At 45.0% G+C, this 18,732-nt stretch overlaps 1 protein-coding gene across 2 annotated transcripts in view; it reads left to right on the top strand.

Moving 5' to 3' along the window:
* Positions 1–18,732, top strand: part of ATP10B (ATPase phospholipid transporting 10B (putative)) — a 299,969-nt gene that overhangs the window by 190,028 nt on the left and 91,209 nt on the right. For both annotated transcript variants that reach the window (XM_019534887.1, XM_019534886.1), the window contains exon 2: positions 18,039–18,332. In XM_019534887.1, the coding sequence (XP_019390432.1) occupies positions 18,058–18,332 (275 nt within the window). In that variant the 5' untranslated portion in view covers positions 18,039–18,057. The remainder of the gene's footprint in view (positions 1–18,038; positions 18,333–18,732) is intronic.

Below are 18,732 nucleotides of genomic sequence, written 5' to 3' on the forward strand. Positions count from 1 at the left end.
CCCTTGGGGCTTGCACATGACCCACAAGCCATTAGTTGGACAGCCCTTAGCTAAATTGAGCCCCCCAGCCTTATTGCTTTCAAACTAATAAAAGCTGCTTGATGATCATCCCTGTTTTATGACCTGTGTGTCAGCATCTGCTGAGAGCACATCTGTTTTGAAGCAAGCCCTAATAATGCATTTCTAGCCCTTTGCAGGATCATATTGTCTGGATATGCCACTACATTGCTCAATCTAAAGGAAAATTCTGTCAGGCAGGAAAACCTTATTGGCCATGGGGGAAAATATCTTATAATTAATGCATTATTGCAAAGTTTTTTCCAGGGGCTTCTTTCTCAAGAGAAGAAAGCCAGTCATTACATGAAAAATGTGCATAAATCTAATGAAATAAAATGGAATAATGGGGAACTCTGGTCTAAGGATGCATTACATTTATGAAAAGCTCATTTCAATTTAACCCACAGAAAGAAAACTTATGTAATTGTTAATCCATAATGTATTTCTGTTGTCAGTTGAATGACAGAGTTGTCTGCAGTGGCTGATATTTTTTGCATAATCATTTCTTTAGGACTTGCTTTTAACTTTGATAACATTTACCCCCTGCCTGCATTATTCCTTCAATGCATTATGTAACAATATGTATCTTTGGCTGCTAATAAATATAATTACTTTCCTTTTTTCTTCTTCCTATTCAACATTTGCATCAGCCTTCATCCACCAAATATTTTCTGGGGTTTGTTGTAACTTGATCTTGATTACAGGAGGCTTTATATAAATTGCAAAAAAAAAATCAAGCTGCTTCCTAACGTATAATTGTAAAGCAGATTAAAAACACCCGAGTTTAGCCTTCTGTAATACCCTGCTCACTCTGTGATTTTTATCTCTTTACCTAAATCAGCCCTGGCATGAGTCATTTGAATGTCTGGTAGTTCTTCCATGTAAAGCAACACAAAGAGAAAATGCTGTTGTTGCACGTGGGAGATGTGAGGGGAATACTTTTCTTTAATGGAATTAAGTAAGTGTGTGTGCACTTAGTTTATGTCTTTCTGCTTGCAGGCTCTTTAGAAATAAAACCCTTAAGTAGAAGGTTAGGGAGCATAACAGTCTTTTTCTGAGAAATATTTTTTGTTAGAATACATGTTCCTGTGAAACATTTTCTCACATTAATATGTACAATTTAAACTTCCACTCCATCTGAAATTTTGCCGTAAGGTAAATTTTTGAGACGTACCAGAGTAACTTGCAAAAATGAGCCATGACCGCTTAAGTTACCTTAACTGCACTGCATAATGTACCCCTTGTTTTGTATCTTTGGTACACTAGTGGCTGTGCTTGTGCTTTCTGAAAGTGAGGGTCTATTATCTTTCTTGGCTAGGGACAGACATTCAAAAAGCCTGAACCTGAACTGATTCAACCTTTGCAGGTTAGTCTAACCTGGCTAGGCTGAACTGGTTGGAAACTAGACATTATCTCTGGACTGAGAAAATTCAGGAACATGCCTGCAGTGGCTCAGGCTAGAAGCCAGAGGGCGCTAGAACAGCCCTCCCTTCCCTTGCACAGAGTTGAACTGAGGGAGTTGTGGCCAGGCCCTGGCAGGACTCTCTCATTTGGGAGGTGTGCCTGCACCAATCCCAGGCTTTTCCCTGCTGGCTGCTCAAGGGGTGGGAGAGTTGTCGGCCACCAGATCCTTGCTAGCACTCTGAGGCAAAGCGGTGGGGGGAGAGGGGGGAGGTGCATGCATCTGTTGATGATATGGAGCTTTTCAATCTCCCTCCATGCTTGTCAGACTATCTACAGCACAGGTGGGCAAGGTAGCCCAGAACTGATAACAGTCTTTATCACCTGGTTAGCAAAACAATAACCTCTCTCCCATTACTTCAAACTCTTCTTAAACAGCTTACTGGGGTGACCTGTTGACTAGGTCCAAAAGACCTGTTTTGTTTTCCTGCCTGTCCCAATGAAATTGGAGATGCACACACATGCGCGCGCACACACGCGCGCGTGCACACACACACGCACGCGCACACACACCTCTCTGCATTAGCTAGCACACCACATGCCTAGTGTCTGTGGAGCTGGGGTCCATGCTGTGGGAGATGGGAGGGAGAAAGGGGGGAAATTTCCTGCTTGAGCAACAAGGGGGGGTAGGACATAGGGAAGCCAGCAGACCCTGCTGTGTCTGCAGTCTCTGCTGGAGCCTTATACAGCACTAGCTAGCATACCACATGCTGGCTATCGTCTTTGCTGTGAGAGAAGGGAGGAAGGGATCCCTGCTTAAGCAGCAAGTGGTGGGAGGGGAGGAGATGGGTACAGGTAAGCCAGCAGACCCTGCTGTGTCTGTAAGTCTGTGTCAGAGGAACTGTGCCCAGGGAGCAAAGGGAAGGGGCCAGCCCTCCTGTGAAGCAGAGAGCCCTGCCCAGCCAAGAGAGCATGCAGGGATGCTGGGGATGTCTGGTTTCTCTTAAACCAGCAAGGAGTCTGGGACAGATATTGCATAAACCAGTTTGAGCCAAATCAGTTAAGTCAGATACTACATTCAACCAGGTTTATCTCAAACCAGTTTCAGCCATTTTCAAACTGGTTTATGTGCACTTGTTCCTTGATTAGTGCTTGTAGGAACAGTTCTTCCCTCTGCCTCTGAGGGGGTTTCTTATTACAGTAAAATCCCTGTTATCCAAGATTTTACTTACCGGAATACTCCATTAACCAGAATTTCAGCAGCGGGACACACATGGTGCTGCACCCTGCCACTTTCCTGCCTTCTGCACCACTTTCTTCCCTGGCTGCATGCATGCCCCTCCCCCCTGCTGTAGCAGCTTGTGGAGGGGATTGGCGTGCAGCCGGATGCAATGGGGTGGGGGGCAATGCCAGTACCAGCACCTCCCAACCCACCCGGGGTCAGAGCCAGGAGGCCCACACTCCCAGGCAGTGGCTTCAGCCCCACAGGCCCATGCAGAATGGCTGGATGCCACACCTGTCTCAGGGAGTGGGGCTGGGCTCGCAGCTCCCAGAACTGAGGGCAGGGCCACAGCTGGAGCCACCAGGGTGCAGCTGGGACCTGCCCACCCTCGGAGAGATTCCTGCAGCCCCTCCCATCCCACCCGGGGTCAGAACCAAGAGCCCAACACCCATGGCCAGCAGCTCCAGCTACCCCCTTGCCCCTCCTCACAGCCACCGCCACCCCACCCAGGTCCAGCCAGAAACCCTGTGCCTCAGGTAACAGGCACTTTTAGCTTACTGGCGCACCCCCCCCATTCACCCCTCATGCTGGATAACAGAGATTTTTCTGTACTGGCTGGTCAGAAAAGCTGAGAGATCACAGCTGTCTAGTAGTACACTGGTTGTATATGAAAATCTATGAATCCTCCTTAGAAATAAAAAAACCAAGAAGGGATCTTCCAACTATATGCAACACTGAAGGGGGAGGTGAGAATTCAGCATTAGTAAAATGCTGCATCCCTTTCATTGAAATGAACAGTTTGGCATGACTTCTAATTGCAGCAGTGACAAATAGAATATGGGATGTGGCATATGTGCATATAAATAATTTTATCATATGTTTATTGGATACATGATTAAAATTCTAAAGTTCTGTCCTAGTCATGCTTTTCTTGCAAAAGATTAATCTGTCTTTTCTACAGCTTTCATAGTAATATTGTCATAAGAAATGTCTAAGTAAGCCGATGATAGATAGCATAGACAAATTGTGGTACAAAAATGTGGTGTGGCTCCAGTTCAGAAAGCTTTGATATAGATAGGAATATCAGTGTTTCACACATTTATAACACATATAGAAGTGGTTGAGACACTTTGGACAGTGCTGTTCCACCCTGCATTGTCCAACATTTCAACAGCCTTTTGTCCCATCACCATCCTTGTTCCCCTCACTAAAATGAGGATATCAAAATTATTGGTCTCCATAGTATAAAAAATTATTCTGTGCTTCAGACACGCATCCTGTGTTAATCCCACTTTGGTATGGGGAACTTATGCCTGAGAACACAGTGAAAGTTACCTAAGAAGTGTCAACATCAGCCTGGAAAAATGTCTGGGTCACTGAATCTAGTCTTGGAGGTGCCAGAAGGTATGTAGGGGAAGAACACATTTCAACTCTTGATGAGATGTTCAGGCCAAGTACAATGAAAATATATGATGAACAATGGTGATAGTTCTCCTCCCAAGTAGAATAAAAGAAAAGAAAAATAAATTAGTCTTCAAAAAACCTATGTTTAAGACAGGCAGCCTTAGGCAGCATGAGGTGCAATTAATGGCAGTTTGCTGCAGTAAGTATATTACTGCTTTATTTGTGCCATATGTAAAATCCCCTTTGTGTGACAGAGTGGTCAATAGCATTTCACGAACAATATCCTTTGTACAGTAGCACAGTAGAACCTTCAGGCAAAAAAGTATCTCTTCTAAAAATACCTTGTAACTCTTTTTGAAGTTAATAAGGTGTTGGGTATTTTCATCTATGTGAAAATGGCAAGGAGCAGCTCGTTTAATGTGATTGTCTCTGTGAATAGCATATTGTTCACTGACAATGCTTAAGCTAAACTTCAAGACACTGAATCACCTGATAATACATGTTAGCAAATTACATATTGAAGCTCATTGCTAACCTTTGTGGAAATAGCATGATGCAAAGAAGTTAAGATTTTTCAACACTTTTTGGTGACTTAGAATTTTTAAAGCACTTCCGTTGTAGGCTTACTGTTCATTTCACTCTTTTATAAAGCAAAGCACCTCTTGCAAACTTCCATATGTAAATCTTTTCAGAATGGTGTAGAACAGCTATAAAAACTTTCAGACGTCTCTGGGCATCTGTGTGGTGTATGATTTTTTTTTCTTTTAATTGTAAATGTTTTCAAAGAAATAAAATGTCCATAATGACCTATACCTGTCATTTGCCTCTCATTCTAAAAGTATCTGCATCCCTGCCTAGATTTCCAGTTTTATTTAAATCAGTTTTTACAGCTCAGCTTCTAGTTCTTCAGTATGAACACATGCTACTTAAGCAACTCCATGTGGCTTTCCCTTTTGATTTAATTTACATATAAGAGGTCAGGCACTGTCTGTATGGGCAAGTAATTCTCAACTAGGGTGGGTGCTGGGACACCATGTGGTGCAGTGAGGGCCTTTGAAGGGTGCTGGGAGGTGTGAGGAGATAAACTCAGGATCAGGATTGTCCTCTTGTAGCTGCTTCTCTGTCCCCACTGCCCCTCTGCAAAGAGGTAAGCACTGTAATAAATGAGTTTTTGAAATGGGGTACCACTAAATTCACCACTGGTATAGCATCTAGGTCTTCATACACTTAGGGGGATTAATGAAGAATGATAAAAGTATGGAGGAGCTGATGAGAACTAATATATTGGAGTCTAATCACTAAATAGGTAGTTTGGCTACATGGTTATTTTCATGCTTTCCAAGCATCAACACAGAGGAGAAAGAGGAATTATACTGGGCTGGACTACCCTTACATTGAGCAATAACTCCTCCAAATAGTCCCATTGGAGCTCCTGGTATCCCTGGCACAAAATCACTGTGTAGAGCAGGGGTGGGCAAAATATGGCCCATGGGCCGGACCCAGCCCACGGCGGATCCCTTAGCCCTGCCAGGTGGCACTAGAGCAACCCTGTCCCATGCCAGCCCACCCCAAGATGTCTGCATGGTGACAGCAGCCCCCAGCCCCACCATCTTGGTGTGGGTTGGGGCAGCATAGGGTGGAGTGGCACAAAGCAGAGTGATGCAGAGGCAGCGGGAGTGCTGGGAGCCCTGGTTAGGATACTGCATCCAGAGCCAGGGCTGGGGGCTGGTCTCCCAGGGCACAGTGCCCTCACTGGGGCTCCTGCCATGCCACTGCCCCTGTACCACTTTGCTCTGTTGCTTTGCCCCACACTAAGCCAGTGGGGCTGGCGGCTGCCACCACCTCATGGGCATCCCAGGGTGAGTTGTAGGCTGGCATGGGATGGGGTTGCCCCAGCACTGCCTGCCTCTGCTGCCCTCAGCCTAGTCCTGGCAACTATGTGTACTGGTACGTGGCAAGGCATGGAGTCACTACTGGGTCCACCATCTCCTCCCTCCCCAAGCTGCAGACTGTTCCCCCTGCGATGGGGGAAAGGACAGGCACGGGGAAGGGAAAGGGAGGCTAAGTTCCTCTCAAGCCTCCTCTGTGGGGTTCATAGCCCACCTCTCCCCATTATGAGTGCTGCAGTTCCCTCCCACCCCAGTGAGGCCTGGTGGTAGCTTCCATCTCTGCCCTGGCCCTAGGTTGTCACCGTCCCAAGATCTTGGCCCTGAACTCAGATGCAGCTCCAGGGAGCCATACAGGCAGAATATGTAGGTGGGCAGAGAGCTTCATCCAGGGCCAGGGCCAGATTTGCGGGGTGGTGACAAAGCAGGGCTGGAGCAGGGCAGAGGTGTGATCCACTCCCTGTATGCCTCTGCCCATGGAACCCATACCCATTGCTGGGGCATGTGGGCAGCAGATTATGGCTGTGACCCAGCCCCACCTCCATGCTGTCATCACCCCATGGCCCTGCCCTGTGATCCGAGCCTTGCCTGCCCATCACCACTCCTGAAAACCACTGCCCAGGCCCCATCCCACATAGGGAGATTTGGTGAGTTGCTGCTGGGGGGAGAGCGGGGTGCTGACCTGACCCACAACAGCTCACCAAAACAGCCTATATTGCTCTTGGACCAAAATAATTTCCCACCCTTGGTGTAGAGATTCCTGAGCTATTTCTGAACAAGCTACTGGTAGTTTAAGTAAACTACAATTTATCCAGGCAAATTAACCCTACTGAGAAAGAAGGTATATTAGCCCAGACAGCATGCCACGGTACTGCAGGTAAAGTGCTTCCAGGACTCAAGCTAGCTCAGACATTACTACATGACACTGCATTGTAGTAATGGACTTAAATTACATCAAAGGGGATTTACTTTTCTAACTAAGAGGGTGATTAAGCACTGGAACAGAGAGGTGGTAGAATCTCCAGCACTGAAAGTTGTTAAGAGCAGGTTAGGCGGATACTTGAATGGGATGATTTAGACAGGGATATTGCCACTTGGACCAGGGGGTGGTACTAGGTAGCCTCTTTTTCTTTTTCCCAGCCCTGTTTTTCAATTATGCTGTATAGTTAGACCCATGTTGGAGTAATTGCTCACCTATAAGCATATCGTTCAGCATTTAGTCCACTGGGTGGTACCTGGAGGAATAATGGAATGAAAAGGGAAAATTTGGCTTCATGATAGCCGGGTTTGTTAACCTGTTCTGTAGGATTCCATAGGGAGAAGGTAACAACCTCATGCCTATTAGTTGGAACTTCTGAAAAGACTGCCCAATGACCCACCAGAGATGTATGCTAAGAAGACAATTATGTATGACAGAAGGATGGACTGGATGATGTACTGGATCTTTAACTTGCATCACTTCCTGAATTTTCTCCCCATGCACTTTTCAGACTTTTGTTCCCAGCTCTCCAAGTCTGAAAAGAGTTGAGCTGAGATATTGCCAGTCTGTTGATCCCAGATAGGCCTCATCAGTCAACTTCAGACGTGCAGATAAGACAATCACGGAAGACAATCATCCTCAACTGTGAGGGACTGCCAAAAAAGAATAAAGAAATATGAGGGGCTCCGTGGACTTGTGGCCAAACAGGCTGCTTCAATAATACTTCTAACCACTGCCTGTTCAGAGATATGAAAACCAAGATGATATTCCACCTGGCAGTAAAGCACACAGCCATGAGTGACTGGTGCCTCCTGAATCTGGGGTGGGGGGCACCCACAGGAGTCACTGATGTTGGTGGCCCTGTCGGAGGGGCACCAGCCCTACCAACAGCATCAGTGTTGGCTATCAGGGGGGCCCCTGCAACGGGGGCACGTGCACCCCCTACCAGTTGCCTATGCACACAGCTAGACTCTGCTGTTGTCTATCTTTTAAAATCAAGCAGCTATAATAGTGGTCAGCTTCAGGAGAAAATGGAATTGTTTTGCATTGACAGCAGTTAACACTTGTAGAGTTCTTGCCAAAATAACATAGCGGGCCAATCACAAGCAACAGGATAACATTTGGAAAAAATAAAGTAATTCAGTTCTGTCTTTGCATCAGGTTTTGTTTGTCTTGGTTTTTTAGTTTTGTGTTTTTTAGGGGACGTTTTGGAACAGCAGTTTCAGTGTCTGGTCCATTCCACCAGTCATAGGGCTCATCTACACATGCCCCCCATGACGTAGTTGTTACTGCACCATCATTTGGTACTTGCTTTAGGAAGTATTGAATGACAGTGCAGTAACCGCTGTTACTGCCCTGTCCAGGTGGCACATGGTTATTTTTAGAAGCTAAGTCACCATAGCAATGCACTATAGGGAAGTAGCTCATTGCTACAGCAGTGTAGTGTCAGTGTCGTGGTTTGTGCCCACTGATGGTACATCGCCATAGCGTCACATGTAGACGCACCCATATATTAGAGGGATTTACTCTTGATTCCTTTCACACATGTGCATGTAATATAGATTTCTAAATACTGTGCTCTGAGTTTGTGGATGTGAGATTATCTACATTTTTTAGCTCAATACACTTCCCTATAAGTTAAAGAGCACCTATTTTAATGTTAGCATAACTGCTTTTATCAGAAGACGTGATATTTTACAGAGTTCCTACCCTTCAGAAAGTGTCCCAGAATAGACCAGAAACATTCTGCATACCAGCTGGCATAAGAAGATAATAATTTGACAGAACTCCCCTCCTTTTCCCTTAGGTCATTCTCGTAGTCAAGATGAGCTAAGTCAGGCTCCTCGTCGTTCTTCATGATCCAAATGCTAAATACTTGTGTTGTTTTCTGTGGTACATTTTCAACCCTGTGACAAGGAAGCCATTAGCTTGCTGCTCTGATTATGTATCCAGCTAAATGATTTTTCTTTTTCATGGCCTAGCAGTTGTCCTTTTGTCCATTTTTTGAGAGGAAGTTTAACATTTCCTGCGAGACTGTTAATTGCATGTTGGCACTGATCATCCCTTCTCTCTGTGGATACAGCACTATTTGTGACCACCAAAGTACAAAAGAAGCCATGGTAAGAAAGTTGCTTCCTAACTGAATAAGACTAAGTAGAGCAAGGTCATTCTTTCATTAATTTATGTGTTAATGAACTAGAGTGAAAGTAAGAATAGAAAATGGAGTGTAAGGCCTTCCCAGTTGTGAATCTTTTTACAGTTGTATAAGAGTCTTCCACAAAGCATGGGGGTGGCACTTTTTTTTATATACTTCAAAACTAGGTTGACCAGACAAATAGTGAACACACTAGTGAACACACTTGCTTTGGAGGAGAGAAAAAAGGATCTGATTTAATAAACTGTTAATACTTTTAATACCTATGGTTCTTTGAATCAAAACTTCACTTCATTCTTGTTTGTAATTTTAAAGTATTTTTTTCTTTAACTAAAATGAAAATAGTTTAAAAATCTACCCTAGATGTATCAAACTGGGGTTCTGGTGAGTTAACCTAAACATATCCCACATACCCAGAACATATAATATTTATAAACTATATAGATGCATATAATATAAACAAGTAAGGCCAGAAATATGAGGCTCTCAGGGAGATGATCGTTGGGTCTCATGTAGAATATTGTGTGCAGTTCTAGGCTCCACATTTTATAAAGGATATGGAGAAGTTAGAGAGGGTCCAGAAGTGGGCAATTCATGTTAAAGGGCTCAGAAGGCAAGTTACACGAGGAGAGATTGAAGAAGCTACACATGTTTAGCTTGTGGAAAAGGTGCTTAAGGAGGGGGCATAATAGCAGTCTTTAAATACCTGAGGGGCTGCTGTAAAGAAGAGAGAAAACATCTTTTTTCTCTTGCTGCAGAGAGTAGAACACAGACCAGTGGCTTGAAAATGAAGCAAAGTAGCTTTAGATTAGATATCAAGAAAAACTTCTTCACTATTAGAACAGCTTCTGCTATGTGGGTCAGGGTATTTTTAAGACTTCCTCAGAGGTATTGAATGCTGGTTGCAGCCAAAGCTGGGGATTTTGACTGGGGTATGCCAGTGCTCCTCCTAGGACTTAAATGCTGGAAGTTCCTGAGGGTCTTGCCCCTCAGCTCAGAGTTAATGGCCATTCTTGGGGTCAGATGGTCAGACTGGTATGGACTGTCAGTGTTTTTGTCTTCCTCTGCAGCAGGGGGCATGGCCTTCTTCCTGGGATCTGTTGAGCATGAGCATATATTGACAGCTATACAGCAGCAGGATGCTGGCCAGCATGGTCCTCCAACTTTACTTATAGCAGGTCAGGATGTTATGTCTTGTGTTGGGTTAGGGTTTACTGTGTAGTAGGGCTTTGTGAAGCTTCAGTCCCTGATTCAATTTGGCGGAGATTTGGCCCAATTTAATGGCCAAATCTCCAAATCCGAATCAAATCAGGAGACCTTTTAATTTCTCTGAATCAAATCAGAACCCTCAAATTGATCCAGGGAGATTTGGAAAGATTCAGTGATTCAAACATAGACACAGCTTTAAATGTTTGTTCTACATACCTCAGGTGGATCATGGATGCTGCAATGCTGGGGTGGATGGAGCGTCCCACAGGAGTGGGGGGGGGGGCTCCCCAGCATGCTTGGCAGCCAACCCAGAAGTGGACCAGAAACATTTCTGGTCCACTTCTGGGTCTACTGGGTAGTGCGCCAAGGTGCCCCTTCACCACCCCCCAGCTTGGTGACTGGTGCATCCTGGGTCCAGGCGGGACTCCCAGTGTGCTCCCCCATAGATCCAGAAGTGGACAAGAAGTATTTCTGGTCTACTTCTGGGTTCACTGCTAAGCACACAGGGCGGGGGGTGGCGCACGTGGTCCCATGGGATGCTCCATCTGCTCCACCATCGCAGCATTCACAAGCCATGCCTGGTATCTCAAGGTATGTAGAAAAAACATTTAAAGCTATGACTGTGGCTGAATCACTGATTCTCTGAATCAGCTTCGTATCTACAGATTTGGATCAGCTGAATCGAATCAGGGACAGTGATCTGAATCAACTAATCAAATCACTGTCCCCAATCTGGGCCAAATCTGAATTGAATATGTCCTGTTTAGTACACTCCTACTGTGTAGTTGTGCTACAAGTTTAGACAATGGATTTGTATAGGCTGGTTGGATAGGGAAGTTTTTACCTCAGAGAGGAGGTTGGACTAGATGTCTTATAAAGGTTCATTCCAGCCCTCCTTCTCAAAAAAAACTTTGACTGTGGTAACATTGGAGTGATGTTGTAGCTGTTATGATCCAGGAATTATGCAAGAGGCAAGGATTTTGGGGGGTGATATCTGGCTCCCTGTACAGTTGGGAAAAAGTTAGAAAAGTTTTCCAAAGCAGTCCTAAATCTATCCCAACCATTCAGTTGATCCAATAAAATATAACACCCCCCAAAAAACTTTGCTTCTCACAACTTTGACTATAGCATTTTCTTTGATATAATAATATAACCTTTCTTTTTCCTAACTACCAGATGATATGAACATTGTGTCTTTATCGCAGATGCTCCCACAGTTTTGATTAAAATAATATTACAGCAGTACTGGCTCCCCTGCAGTTAAGGCTGAACATCACTTTCTGTTTAAAGTTGACCCTTATGTCTTGTCTATATGGGAGCTCATAGGATGGTGAAGATGAATCATGTGAAGCTTCTCAGTGAGTCAGTCTCCTTTATTCCTGAATGAGGCCACCCACACAAAGGCTTAATGGGCTTTAATTTATTTGCATTAACTTCACACCTTTGGTTAATTCATCTTAACTTTCTTGTGTTGCCTCCTGTGAACAAGCAATTAATGCTCTAAAATCCACATGTGTGCTTCGGTTGTCTTTAAATTTGCTGTACCTTGCAAGTAGTGCTGGTGGTCCAAATTTGCTCATACAAGTAAGGGAGATCCAATACCCTTTATATAAAGCTAAATTTTTCAAATAGACTCATTCTTCCACTGGCTTTTGGCCTGTTTGGGGACCTGAGGTTTAAACTATGAGTCTCTGATCCTGCTAGAACTGTTTTTTACTCACCCAGGATTTATCTCAGCTAGCATAGCAGGAGAGTCAAGTCCATGGGTGACTGGTGCCACCTTAGTCAGAGGGGGCACGTGGCTCCCCCCCCAGCAACCAGTCAGTGACTGGGGGGGTTCTCCCATGGCCAATCGCACCAATGGGGGGGTCACACTCCCCAGTCAGTGCTCACAGGGGGGGCACTGGTGCTCCCACCTGCCCCCTATCCATTGTCTGAGTTGCGAGCATGGCTGGTCAGGGGGTGCACTGGCACTCTCAGGGGGTACATGTGGACCCCTGTGCACCCCCAGTGCATCACCACTAGTCAAGTCAGCCCTGGGTAGAGTCTGAGTATCTGGAGGAGATATAAGGGGTCAGACTAGTGAAGTGGGTGTTGAACTCAGTGGGTGAATTGAGCCTAGGTTTCTCAACTCTCTGGTCCTAATCTCTGAACCATCCTTCCTCTTATGCCATCTCATCCCACCCTCTCAACTCTCTCCCACTGCCCACTTGCTGCACAATATCTGGCCCTTTCTTCAAAGACATGTACCCCTACTCCATGTTGTTTCTTTTACTGGCTGTCTTCTCTTCCCAACTATACCTGTCTTGTCCTGTAGAGGACTGTAGAAGATGGAGAACCAGGTTTTGCTAGACCAGGGTTGTCAAATATATGGCCTGCAGTGCTCCATCATCAAGTTCTATCCATCTCATCTGACCTACCAGACCTGACATCCCTGTGCTAGACAGACAAAGATTATGAAATGGAAGAGCAGTGAAAAAGCCAACATGGAGGCAATGTATTTTTTTAGCAAGGATAATCAGTGCTCAGGAATAAAAGAAGGAATTGTACCTAGGGCTACTGAGAATTTTTTTATAACTGCCCCAAAACATTGTTAATGTAGTGTCAAATTTCCTTAGTGGTGTCTCATGCCACATCAGACTGTGGCTGCTGGCTAACCTACACCTTTGAAAACAAGGAACAAAAATTCAAAGAGCACACTAACCCACACTGGAGCATGAACTCTGTTCTCTTTCAGTAATTCCTCACTGTGCCAGAAGAACACTTGTCTGCAGTGTACCCTTATAGATGCTACAGAACATTTCAGGGTCAGTGTGCACTGTTGGTGAAAGTCTGCACCTCTTTGCTACAGGAAAAAATGGGTTTAGATCAGGCTTAGCAAAGTGGAGTTGCCTGCACCAATATACTGAGCTTCTAACATGAAAACTACCCAGACTTGCTGCAAGTTACCTCAGCTTCATCCTTGCCTCAGAAATCCATTCAGAGATACTATCTTTATTTTTCTTTCAGTTAGCCTTTAAAGATCGGTAATGTGTGCCACCAGGCTGCTGACACTGTGTATGGCACAATAATCTCTGCAGAAATGACCTACAAAATGCAGCACTGAAGTGAAGTGTACTTGATTCTCTGAAGTATATATGAACCTTTCATGGTACCACAGTGCCACCCTGCTCCATATTCCTTTTATGATTCAGAACAGTTGCACTTCAAAAAGGCTACTAGAGTGCATGCAGATAAGTGGTGAAATTCAGATTTATGGAGCTGCTTAGGAAATAATATGTAACCCTTTGACCAGGCACAGGTAGGCAGCAAAAACGGCCGGGTTCACATTTCAGGGTACCCCATAAATTATACCTGTGGCTCAAGGCCCCACCCAGAAATCTGGGAACTCTAATTTGCTCAGGTATGACATATAAACAAAACAAAAAATAACCCTCCTTGAAAGCAGTGTAAACACAAAACCCAAATTTATTACAAAGAATTTTTTTTAAAAGCAAAAGAAAACATTAAATAAAGTTTGAAAATAATATTAACTACAAAGCAAAGTCTATAGCCTTCACCCATATCCAGGCAGTCTGGAACCTGGGGCTCCCCAAAGGATAGTTCTGGGGGCCTTCAACCGTACACTTGCCCTTCAGGAATGGGCTGTAGAGGGGAGTCCACACCAGAGTCCCAGGAGCTGCTCCCTGGGTTCACAGCACTGCGGGGAGCTGTTCAAGAGTATGGGTCCTTCTGCACTGCAAAGGGCTGCACTGGTCCTGGAGATGTGGTAGAGCGCTGACCTCCATTTCCGCATGTTGACTTTCAGTGGTTAACTACAGCTTTTGTCAGCATACCACACCCCAAAATTCCTAGTCCCAATCCCATCTCTGCTTGGCAGAAAACAGTGAAAGAACTCGGAGGAAAGGTCAGGCCTATCTTGGTTTGGACCTGAACTACAAATAGCACCCAACCACACTGCTTGGTTGGGACATAAACTACAAAAGGGACAAAAGGAGGCCCAGGCCTATCTCACTGGGCCTGGACTGGGCAGCAAAAAGCCAGCCAGACCTATACTGCACCAAGGCCTGGATAGACAACAAGTAATTCCAGGTTTTACCCTGGCTCAAACCATGCCAGACTTCACCCTGGCCCAAATCTGCCACCAAACATATGGCTGGGGTTTAGCCACACAGCTAGGCTGAAATGCAATAGCTGTGAAACAGAAAAAAGGGCCCAGGATCTTCTGCTTCCTCTGACCAATGAAGTCAGAGGGTTTTATATATTTTGCCCAGATACAGGCCCTGGCTTGCCAGGGCAGAACACCAGGGGCCATCTTGCCCACATGAACACACACACACTTGTAACATACAACCAAAAACACACACATTACCAAACACAACCCCAAGTGTGTGTGTTACATAATATGCACTCTTAGGACCTCTTCATTTCTATTAATTATATGATTTACAGTCACCCACCTTCAGGATGTGAACAGACATTCATTCGTAGCACTACAGAAATGGAGCATTATGTGCTCTCCCTGGCGCACGTATGACAAAGTCTCTTCAAAGGCTAGACTTTTGCTCCCCTTGCCCCAGGGGAGCCTGTCAGTGAGCCCTATCACTGGCAGCCTGTTCTCTCCAACAGGCTATAAGGAATCAGCAGCCCTTCCTGATGCTCCTGCGGTGGCAGTAGCAGCTGTTTCTACCAGGGATCCATCTGTTGCTTTCAGGTGAAGCTATTCCCACTGCCATCTCTGCAAGACCACCCACAACAACTAGTGTGTTTACAGTGGAGGCAGCTGACATCCATGACACTGCCACCAAACCCCTGTGGTACCAGCAGCTGTTTCTGCAGAAGAGCTGCAGTGGCATCCAGTCTTACCAGTGCTCCCACTGCAGCACTGCATCTGGGTGACATCATGGTTCTTTGACATCTTGCCATGTGCTCTCCCCCCCTCTTTGAGCAGGGAGGGAAAGCAAAGTACTATGGGATGCTGGGGATCCAAGGGATCCCCCCTCCAACACTTTTAGCACTACATACAACTTGATATCTGTACACTTGAATTTAATAATGCTACAAGAACATTTGTAGCAGCCAGTGAAGATTAGGCACACTTTTCTTAAAGGAAAGTGTCGCAGAGCTCTCAGGCGCCCTGCGACTGAGAGCAGAAACAGCTCGGGAGAGACCCCTAGTGATGGGAAGGAGGAAGTGCAGCTGCCAGTCACCAGGACTGCGCAGGTGCTGGTTGCCCTAGCAACCAGGGAAACCTAGAGCCAGGAAGGGGGGGAGCTTAGCCTTTCTTAAGCCCAGGCAGAAGGCCAGGAGGGCAGTTCCCCTCTGGCAGCTGAGGGAGGAGGAACTCAGCCAGAACAAAGGGGAGAACTCCAACGGCCGGAACATCCCCTGGTTCCTGCTGGGGGTTGATGTGCTCTCTGTCTGGTAGGGAGAGATTTGTATTTTGACCAGAACGGTCTAGCTTTTATGTTGTAGCCCGGGGGCTTTGCGTTTTCTGTTTTCTGTTTCACCGGAGGACCGGGTGAGGCTATAAGGGGTTGGAGGAGGCCTCATAGGAGCTCCACGATAGCGTGGGGTCTCCTGGCACCAGAGAGGGCACAGCTTTGTTTGGGGGTGCATTGGCCCAGCCCTGGAGCTGGGGGGGCAGCAAGGAGCCCCAACTAGGGGGGCAGCAAGGAGCCCCGGAGCTAGGTGGGCAGTGAGAAGCCCTGAGTTAGGGGGGCAGCGAGGAGCCCCGAGAGTGGGGAGGGGGAGTGAGGAGGGGTGGTAAGGAGACATAATAATATGGCCTGAGTCAGATCATACCAGCACCATCTGCGAGGCTTGGGCTGCGGTGTAGGGGAGGAAAAGGAGCCGCAGACAGCGCCCCCTGTCATCAGAGTGCATCAAAATGGGCAGCCTCCTGCTGATTCCAATCATCTATTAATCACAAGTAAGATCAAGGCGTGGCAGACGAGTAAGCAGGCGGTTGGTCCATTGCAGGAGGGGCTCCAAGAGTAGGACTCCTGCCACAGAAAGGTATTTTAGAAGGGAGCATCATAGGCAATGTATAGGTGGTTTGTAGGGAAACAAAGTACTTGGCTACATTACAGGTACCTTGATTAAAGTTGAAATCTCTTTAAAAATCAATTTACTTAATCTGTTGCAAAACAAAGGCCTTGTACAAACATTCAGTTTATTCTGGAGGAATCACTACTGTCCCAGCAGAAACCAATGTATACAGATTTTCAGACCTATTCTCCAAGAAGAAAAATAACCTGGGTACAACAAGGGTGAAATCACTTCCAGGAAAGTTTCTCCTGGGAAAGCATATGTCTGTACTCTGTGGCTTCTCTCAGAAGAAAACATAATCCTCTAGCATCTCCTTGCCCTCCCTTCCCCACCCCCAGCAGAGAGACAGTGTGTTGCTCACCGTACTCTGCTTCTCCAGCAGGGGGCCAAACATGCCTCCTTCACAATCCCTATATTATGCTGCAAGGAAACATAGGCTGACCATGGGCAGTCTGGGTCAGTCAATCAGAGCTACCGTATGCGCTGCTGCCATCTGTCACCTGGCAGGCTAACCTGGCTGCACAGTGTCAGCACTGCAAGCTCTCCCCTATTCAGGGCCTCAGCCTGCAGCTCTGGGTAAGTTTTTCTACCAGGAGAACAAGACTGGGAGAATTCTCCCAGATTATTTGAATGTGCATATGCAGCCAATGTGGATGATCCTTAATCAAGTTTAAACTAGATTTAAATTAAATTTAGCTAAAGCTGATTCCATGCATGATTAATCTAAATCAGTATTAACCACATTTAAATCAGACCAAGATTATCCACACTCTATTTGTATCAGTTTAACAAGGTTGTTTCCTAATAAACCTTTAGTTAGCTCTGAATATAGAAAAGGTCAGAGCTTTTTTTCTAATTTGTTTATTTTCTTGCCAGTACATTTATATATGTCCTTCCAAGTTCCACACCCATACCTTTTACTATCGGTGGAACTGTATATAATGTATGTGTATGGTCCTGTTGAACTTTAACTATAGAAGGTCTCTATTGTTGTGCTATTACCTTTAGCAATTGTACTAACAAGTTTCAAAACATAGTATACCATAATGTCACTAGTTTTAGCAAATTCAGTTGACAGACCTATCTTACCAATAAAATGCCCATTATTTTGTTGATTGTTGGCACTTTGCATTCAAATCAGATTTTTACGAAGATTTAGGGGAAATGTTATGTGAATTTAAATGAGTTTAAGCTGATATTGCAGTTCATTATTGTTATAACTATTGAGATTCAGCCCCCTGAACCAATCATCTTTGTAAGAAAATGCAAATAGAAGAACTATTGTGAATGTGTGTGACAGTTAAAGAAAAAGTCTCAAACAGTTTTGGTAGCAGTTTGTGACTTAAAAATAATATAGACTTAGAGGTACAAAAAAGTTTTGTGAGGAATCAGCTGAATTTGCTTTGTCTGCATTAGTTTGCAGTGTGGACACACACAGCATAGGAGATTTTTCCCATAGAATTAGAAATGGAGTTTTTTTCCATGCTGAATGGCTGTGTTGTACCAGTTAATCTATGCCTTTTGTATAGAAAGCGCTGAGCTAAAAGCCTAGACAAGTAATACACTGAACTGTAGTATTGTTTGTGTTTTGCCAGTAAAGGTTTAAAGGAGCAAAGTTAATTTTCTACCATAATGGAATTGGTTTTCAGTCTTTGTAATGCATTTGTCTTTCAGTCTGGCCTTACTGCTGTGAATGGCTTTGTCAGTGGACTCTGCTTTGTATCGTTGGCAATGGCTGGTGGCTAAAAGATCCTCAGAGACTTTATCAGAATCGACACCTCTGCTGTCTACTGTCAAAGATGGGCTGAGATACAACTTAAACAAATGGCGGGTTGTGTTTCCCAACAATGGGAGACTTCAGAAAGATTGGGAGATCGTTTCTAGGTTTTATGCTGGAAATGGGATACGGACCACAAAGTATACCTGGTTCACCTTCTTGCCCCAAAATCTCTTTGAACAGTTTCACAGGTGCACACATGCCATAATTAATTATATGATTCATTTGCTATAAATACTGACACCTGATTATTGATCTGGTCTGGATTTTTTGTTTGTTTGTTTGTTTGTTTCTCCCTTTTGCAGAAGATTGAGGTTGGAAGTGGGAAATAATCTCCTCCCCCTTTTTTGCGGTGGGTTGGTTTTTTTCATGAGAATCTAGGTGACAATTACTTAATCTTCAGACATCCATTGGAAATAAGTATTGGCTGGTTAACTAAAGAATAGGGCGCTAATTTAAAGTAAACAGATGCTAAACAAAGAAGATTACACAAATGTGTAGGCCAGGAATTTGCTTTTTTGAACCTGTGGCCTGTATCCCACAAGGATGGCAGTCAGTGCAGCCGTCTATAAAAAAAAAATTCCTTTAGAA

Source organism: Crocodylus porosus, unplaced genomic scaffold, assembly GCF_001723895.1.
Source record: "Crocodylus porosus isolate Cpor-Errol unplaced genomic scaffold, CroPor_comp1, whole genome shotgun sequence".
In the NCBI taxonomy this organism is placed as follows: Eukaryota; Metazoa; Chordata; order Crocodylia; family Crocodylidae; genus Crocodylus; species Crocodylus porosus.